Below are 8,519 nucleotides of genomic sequence, written 5' to 3' on the forward strand. Positions count from 1 at the left end.
CAAAGCGTTCGTAACATTACGACATGTCGTAACTCTGTAGTTTATCAATAGGAAAACGAATTTCGTAGCGCGAACATTTGTTGGATCGGGACACAGTTCTTGGATTTGACTCATAGCATATGCTCCTTTTCATCCTGGTGAACAGTCGATTTGCCTTTGCAAAATGCAAATACCTGATACTAGCACTGGTTGTTAGTATTCATATAAGTATATTCATGGCACAGTCGGAATTGTACGATCGACTCTGCATTTAGAGGGCTTTCTTGAGACTGTGGTAAACGCTGTTAGATAACGATGCATCAATTGTTGATTCAGTATAGTCATCGTTCAAAATACCTGCCTGCCCGCTTGCCCGGAACGGCTCAACAAGGGCTGCCAGATATTCAAATTCACCTGCCCGACGGTCAGGTCAAAAATGTAGACATGTAAAGATATCAAGATATTTTCTAGGCACGTAAGGAAAGACAAGTTATACATCTAACCAGTCCCGTGGTCTGGCTGAATCGTTTTCCAGTTTCATACCCTGGAAAGTAAATTTAGAAAAGGCTTTATCTTATCGATAACTCCATTCGGATTAGTGCACAGATTGTAAAGAACGAACATTTATAATGTACGTGACGCCAAGGAACATCTTACAATTCAAACAATATCAAAAGCATGTGTTTTGCATGTGCTGTCACACAGGATGGTGCCCGATCGTCATAAAAATACTTCACTTCACATTTACCAAAACCGATACAAATTTAATTCTTGATTATAAATCCATAACTGTTTACAGATTTGACAAAGATCTAGCAAAGCTTCCTATTTTTTAAACATGCTCTAATTTGCAACGTGAGTCATGAAGATCGATGTTGCCATCATCCCTTTGTTGAAATAATATAGGGATATAAGTATCTGTAGTACAGACTTAACACAAAGGAGAACCAGATCGAAAGGTTAGTTTCACGATACTGAACAGGGTCACTGGATTTGTCTGGAAATTGTAGGAACTTGATTGCAATCTTGCATGCGTCATGAACAATGCTTGACATCATTTTCAACTACTTACGTCACTGATCTTACCGGAAAATGAGATCTTTTCTCGATATTGATACCGAGGTAAGATTAGACTGTTTACTCATCCTAAACAGGAAATTTACAAAATCTGAAAACGATACATTCACAGAAGACACTTAAGAAACAGTGTAATCTTACGGGTAAACTTGTATTAGCAATGTTCTTCCGGGCTAGAAATGATCTCCAGCAACCTATGCTTGTTGAAAGAGGCGACTAACGGCTTCGACTGGCCAGGTTCACTGGCATGGTTGACATGTCATCGTGCTCATGCAGTTGATCACTGGATTGTCTGGTCTAGATGTGATTATTTACTAACCACCGCCATGTAGCTGGAATATTGGTGAGTGCGGCGCAAAACTAACATCAATCACTCACGTCTACACACAGTTCCAGTTAAAAGCAAATATCAGTGCTAAGGGCTTTCACAGTTGTATGTTTGTTAGATGAGAAGAAACAAACAGAATATATAATTCACGAATCATTGCTTTTAAAGTGGTATCAACAGAACTTCACAAGACGAGGGGGGTGACCTGTTCTGTCTTCCACCGTCTGGTCAAGGTTATAATACAGTAGACTGAAGAACAGCCTACTAACGACTGTTGAACCTAGTAGATATACGAATTAAGGCACATTAAAAACCTGAGTGTTTCTCTGGTAACTGCAGCTAGCGGACTCTGTATGTGTATATGATAATGTGGTCCTTGAACTCAATCACAAAAAATAGTCAATATGGCAGATTCTAAAACAACAGCTAGGATTACGCAGCGAAGATAAGGTAGTTTCCAACACAGTAACACGAACTGGCACCATGTTAGTTTGAAATATCTGATAACATGTGAGAAACGTTAGCCAACTTGGGTCGCGTAAATAGTACGATCAAATAGTCACTACTTTTCAATTCTAGTCATTAATCCGGACTGAAACAATGTCTATATAATTTATGAATGTAGTTAATTCGGAAACGTAAGTTTGTTCCGCTATTGACACGGATCCGGATTTGCATATGCCGATTTTGACAAATCCCACTGTCCCAGGGTAAACACAAAATAATGCATCAGTAAACGATTAAACGTTAAATTTACCTGTGCTCTTTGATTATGACTGTATTCGTGGGAGAGTGTTCGTCCTGTCTTCTGAAAATAAACACCAAATAAAACTTCAACAAAAGTTCATATTTTATATACGTGATATTAAAACATAAAGATACCGAATCAAATGACGTGGTTAGTTTCTCTGTTGTCAAACGCCGCACACAGCAGTACTCCAGCTAGTATGTAAATAAGCGTGTCTTCAACAGATATTCCAGTGATCAACAGCATGAGCATCTACCTAAGCAAATGGGATACGATGGCGTGTGTCAACCAGTGTGATAGCCCGTTCATATTACTCGTCTCTTACGACAAGCATGGGTGATGAAGACCAATTCTATCCCGGATCTTCACAGGACCAAATGGCGTGAAACTAAATGCGCTGTAAATGCACTCTTACCCGATGTTTATAATATCGACGGTAAACATGACTATAGTCAACAACGATGTGTCATTACACTACACATAATGATAGTAATCAATTATCAGTACACATTTATGTTGTTGGCTATCGTACTTCTGAACAGTTGATCGGACATCATGTCATAATTCAAAAGACGGTTGGATTGGTAGGTTGGTGGTAACAAGCAAACTCTGAGTCCTCGTAAATATCTTTAACATAATATTGTATAATTTCTCAAGTTTATCAACCAAATGATAAGAACCTCCCTGGAAACGTTGAACATGTTTAACGGTGACGGGTCAAACATCGAGCTTTTGTCTTATCTGACATATACCAACGAAAATGCTCAAACTATCATTGAGCAAATCAGAATGTTACATTCTGAAAAACGTTAGGTGTACAAGTTATTTGATAATGGTACTTTGTCAGGTGACCTATATGTTCTCAATTGTACTCAATATAAAGTTCCATATAAGGAACATGCCTAGTGAAGCTGCATAAATATAAGTAAATAATAAGTAATTTCAGCTCAAATACAAAGCAGTTTTCCATTGTCTTTTTAAAAAATACTGTCGAAAACATCTCTGCAAAACTTGGTGCGGAGCAGTCGAATTATGCTCCAAATCTGCTCATGTGCTTGTAGAGAGACACCATCAAAGGAAATAGCACAGTATTGGGGATATCGATTTTGATCCTTTTCCTGTTTTTATTTTTTTCTGCATCTTCTCTCCAAGGATTACTTTGAGACATCAGACGGTTTTCTGCAGGTAAGCACACTCTCTTGTTTCTCTTTGAAGTTTTGACATCAGCTTTACAGTATATCATTTGAAAAGTTGAAAAAAAGAAGTTCGATTTGGCATATTAAGGCAGAAGATTACTTTTGTCGCGACTTTTAGGATCAATGAAAAAGATGACTTCAAACTAGAGCCTGACATACTATGTTTCGATAATTCGTCATGATGACGTTTACGATAGACGCCGTCAAAGTGAATTTGGAAGTAATTTAGACACCAGAGTCCTTTTTCACAAAAGCGATGGTAACTTCACGAAAGTCGGAAGTATATGTTAAACTATATCAGCTACGACATGTAAGTGCATAGACGAACGTAGACCACTGGCATACAGAAGTGATACGTCATAGTATCGAAGTACTGATGGTAGATCAGCACCGACGAGGCAATGTATGACTGAATAGCTGTAATATGATCGTTAAACATATTACATTATACCGTAAGGCTGCAGACTGCAGACTTTACAGGTTATGTCAACAGTGTCTGCATACTGATGCATGACGTTCGCGCCGTCACACTGACGTCAGCCTTCAAGGCCGTCATGTAGAGGAACAACTTCCATTGTTCTTAAACAACATTCGTCGTACTGACAAAATTTAAAAATCCCGCCGTCAAACCGGCATTTTTACCTCTATATAGTTAATGCAGATGTTAGACATCTGAATAATCACACTGACGAAAGACATCAAGGCCGCCGTATTGACATTATAGAAACGCTAACTGAAAATGTCACATAAAACTACGCCAGGCTATATTTAAGCAAGTTTATATAAATGAATACGACCGTGGCCTCTTGAATCAAGACAAGACGTCACAGCATGTGCTTATTTTGTATAATCATGGTCATATTTCAATCCTCATGCCGGGAATCTATATCAAATAGCTGTTGAAAAGGATCCAGAGTAAAGAAAATTGACTGCAAACAAGTAGTATGTCCATATGTCGTCCAAATAATTACAGTTTGTCCGTATATGAGCGGTTCAAGGGCTGATCGGATTACTGAATGGGTGAGTGAGGCAGTCTTTGGCGTGAGTATGATTTTACGCCGCTTTTAGCAACATACCAGCTGTATCCCGGCGAGGACACCATGAAATGTGCTTGCAACATTATACCCATGAGGGGAATCGAACCCGGGCCCTTGGTCTGAGGAGCAAAATCCGCCAGACTACCCCCACTGCCCCTTAGATTAATGATCAGCGGTATGCCAACATGCAGTGCTTTAAGAGCCATCATGTAATTCGTTAACTTACCTCATATATAGGGACCTTGATGTTAGGTATATGATATGTCAGGATCTACTAAACGTGAGTTAGCATTCTTTATTCGCCCCAATTACGACCTTCGATCAACCAGTAGTTAGTGATGAAATGTTTTTACGGTCAATCCCCGCCATTCCAGCACGACTGGACCTGTCACTATCTGAGTCTGACAAACCAGTGGTTAATGGCACGGGGGACAATTCATGCCAGGATGTGGTCAAAACATGGATTTATACAACAAATAAACCCATCTTTCATCAAATGACTATAGTGAATGAAGTAATGGGATCATGCACAATAAAGAATATAACTACCTATTCTTTAGCTTTTTCGGGCGGTGGGATAGCGGTTAAAAGCGTTCACTCGATATTTCGATTCCGAAAATGGCTAAAATGTATGAAGCCCATTTCTGGTGTTCCCCGCCCTGATATTGCTGAGATGTTGCTAAAAGCGGCGTAAAACTGAACTTATTCACTCGATCTTAACATTCTTTTGAAATTCGATTCATAAAGTAAAAGTTTTACTCTGTACTGTTTCGTCACAAGGTATGTATTGCAATGTGGATGAAATTCTGGAAAGGAACACTTGTACTTTCACATGTTCCCTTATTTGTTTCCATGAGTATATGATATTCATTATCTCATTACGCTTTCACCAATAAAACCCCATTATCCTTCCACGAATCAATAAATGTAGCCAAAGTGTTTTTTTTTCAATCAACACAACCATGCCTTATGTTACGTCACAATGCACTTTAAGTAATGAATGTAAGGGAAGAGTGGCAAAGCAGCTGGGTCGAAGGCCCTCTGACAAGACTCCCAGGGAAGAACATATTCTGGGATGCCTTAATTAAGCATGAGGGACCCCTGTAGTTATATCACGCAATCAATAATGGTTCATCTCTGTTTAATGATGTTACTCCACGAGACGCAATTCACGGTTGATCTATCCCAGCGACCAGCTGAAATGTGTACCTTCACTTCCAGTTTATATTTGGTATGGCCAAGATTGGGATCGATTTGTTGGTGATATGTTTAAAGTTTTACGCATACATTAGAAAAAAACACTCACTGTATTCCAGATAAAGACGATGTGTGTATTTACTCTGTTATATACTAACTTCCTGTTCGTCTGGGAGTGGCTCTTTGTCAAACGTAAACGTTCCACTAAAATAGATGGGCGATATACTGGGACGTTGCTTGGTAAGTTGAATTAATTTGGTTATTTGAGAATCAGGCTAGCGTATCTTTCTCTTTAATGAAGCTAATTTGCATCTTCGGTTATTGCTATTTGGTTTAGTCTGAATTGATTACACATAGATATACAAAAAACATACTGTACAGAGAGAACATGGAGTATAAAGTAACAATTTAAAAAGAAGGAAATATACCATCGAAAGTACATTTGATTAGATAACATTTTTCATAAATAGATTATTGTAAAACGTGGGTATGATACGTCATATCAAATAATCACGACGAACATTCTGAAGTTTACTCAGACCTCTTGTCAGCTTCTCCTTGATTTGTTTCCTCCTGTGCCGGAGTACAGCCAGTTCCGTTTCGATCTTGTAGATAGTCTCTAGCACTTCAAGTCGCACCTACAACAGAGTAGCGTGTAAAAGCATGACCTTAGCTTCACGTGGGACAGTGGGTGAGTTCAAATGGTTTCAAATCGCAGGAACAATGTCGCTGTTGTGTTGAATCAGGAATGAACAAGCTGCAGTCGAAAAGTCAGATTTGTTTTTGTTCGCTGTTTAAAGCCGTGCTCATAAATATTCCAACTATATGGCAGCGGTCTGTAACTAATCGAATCTGGACCAGATAATCCTGTGATCAAAAGAATGGGCATCTTTCTACGCAACTGGGATACAATGTGTCAACCAAGTCAGCGGCCCCGACCACCCGATCCCTTTCGTCACCTCCTATGACAAGCATGGTCTGCTGAAGACCAGTTCTTGAAATTGCAAGGATTCGCTACGTCAAAACACCCCGAATGTCGGAATTAGGTGACACGAATTTCTGTAATTGCAGAGCATCATGACGAAGAAGCCTTGAAATCACACGGCCAAATGGGTCCTTAGTATCAACTTGTGAAAAACAAGCAATGTTTCATTTCTGAGGACTTTCATGAATCCGTTGCATACATACGTCACCATTGACCTCACATTGAAGAAGAGCACTTGTCGGACGATGCTGTCTTGCATGTCATCGATCGGAAGATAGAACTTGATAAAGATATTCAGAAAACATGTTAACATGTATTACGAAACTCTGCATACGATCTCAAAATGTATTTGTTTCAACATTTGTAATAAATATACATACATTTTACATGATTATTTTTTGGGAAAAAAATCCCTAATCTAGCTATTTCACAGGACATATCTTATATCATATCCCTCAATAAATATGCACAACTTTTCAAGAATGTCATGTCAGAATCTTTTCCAACATTCAGCGGTAGTATAATCAAGTACTGTGATGAAGGACCCAACTCACTTAAAGAAACAAATCAGATTTCAAATTTCATTTTGTGTCTTTAGTTCACATTTTTAATCTGTTACCTGTTCCTTTCTCCTGTTCTCTCTGACCCTGCTTGTCTGAGCAGCCTCCTTCTCTGGTGATGAAGGGATGAAGTCATACGCATCTCTCATCCTCCCTGGAGGCCAGTCTGCATCTCGATAGACGTAGTCATCTTGATTTACAAAAACAATTTGATCCATTTCCCTGTGTGACGTCTCTGAATCAATTTTCTTTGGTGAATGTCCTGATTTTGTAGAATGACTGTACGTCTTGAAATACCTGTCAAAGACAGTACTGGTTCTGGTGTCCTTGGCAACATGTTTTTGTCTCTTAACTGTGACGTCTATGGAATGCACAGGCGCCTGTTTTCTTTTCTTCATATCAACTTGTGGTAAAGAGTTCCTGACACTGTGTAATTTCTCTCTGTATCCTGGCTTGTTATTTTTTCCTATATTCTCGACAGCTGCGGAGCTGTTGGAAAACCGTTCCCCTGCATCATGACAAGAATGAGCCTTTTGGCTTATATTATCCATGCAATTTATTGCTACATCGACTCCTGAATGCGTATCGGTTTTCCCTGACAGAACCGTTTGGGCAACACTCCCAATTTCTCCTCCATCAGGAGTTGAAGTCACCCTAGACGTCTTTCCTTTTCTCTGCTTCATGCTTTGTCGATGAGCAATAGGTTTGGGGATCGTTTGTTTCTTTATCAGATGAGCATTATCAGGCTTTGTGTTAAAACCTGCCTTGCTGCCACGTTTTCCCGACGATTTTCTTGTGATAGCCCGCAGGTCGTCGACGGTGATACCGGGAGTTGACATCTGCGAACACGTTATTGTGAAGCTTGGGGTCGTAGCTTGAATGTGGTCGGGACAAAGAGACCATGTTGCCGGTGGCGATATCGACGTAGATGTGGGCGCTCTGTATGGCGTCTTAAACTGAGAACACTGAAGGGTCTTCGGAAGCATATTTCTGTAATATAAGAACACGTAATATATCCAAGTAAATTTTAACATATAAACGTCAAAGTTAATTAAAAGTGGTAGTGATAAAGATAAAATACTTCGTTGATAAATTAAGTCACTTTACGATGAAATTCAAATCTAAAATAAAGACACATATTGTGAAAACATAAGCTACAGTGAAATGTATAAATTAATGTATCATCTATCATTTTGAAATTTAACTTTGACTTAAACGAGTTGAGTCCCTTGCTCGATGTGTATCGCTTGATACATCATACTCAGTCAAATTCAAGAGACGTAAAATGATAGAATCTGAGATTCGAACCCTTTGTCAGGATTCTGGGGCGCCTAAGAGGCAAAGAAGAATTTAGAGAAGACATCATAAGAAAAGAAGCCGAGCAAAACAAGGATAATTCCACCTTCATTCAT

General features: G+C 39.1%; 1 protein-coding gene across 1 annotated transcript; it reads right to left on the reverse strand.

Moving 5' to 3' along the window:
• Positions 1–2,154: 2,154 nt before the first annotated feature.
• On the reverse strand, positions 2,155–8,093 carry LOC137266123 (uncharacterized). Its single transcript, XM_067801618.1, has 3 exons — positions 7,167–8,093; positions 6,104–6,200; positions 2,155–2,192 (listed from the first exon to the last, which is right to left on the reverse strand). Exons 1-3 carry the CDS (start codon positions 8,091–8,093, stop codon positions 2,155–2,157), a joined length of 1,062 nt encoding a protein of 353 aa, XP_067657719.1.
• Between the last annotated feature and the right edge of the window lie 426 nt (positions 8,094–8,519).

Source organism: Haliotis asinina, chromosome 15, assembly GCF_037392515.1.
Source record: "Haliotis asinina isolate JCU_RB_2024 chromosome 15, JCU_Hal_asi_v2, whole genome shotgun sequence".
Taxonomy (NCBI): Eukaryota; Metazoa; Mollusca; class Gastropoda; order Lepetellida; family Haliotidae; genus Haliotis; species Haliotis asinina.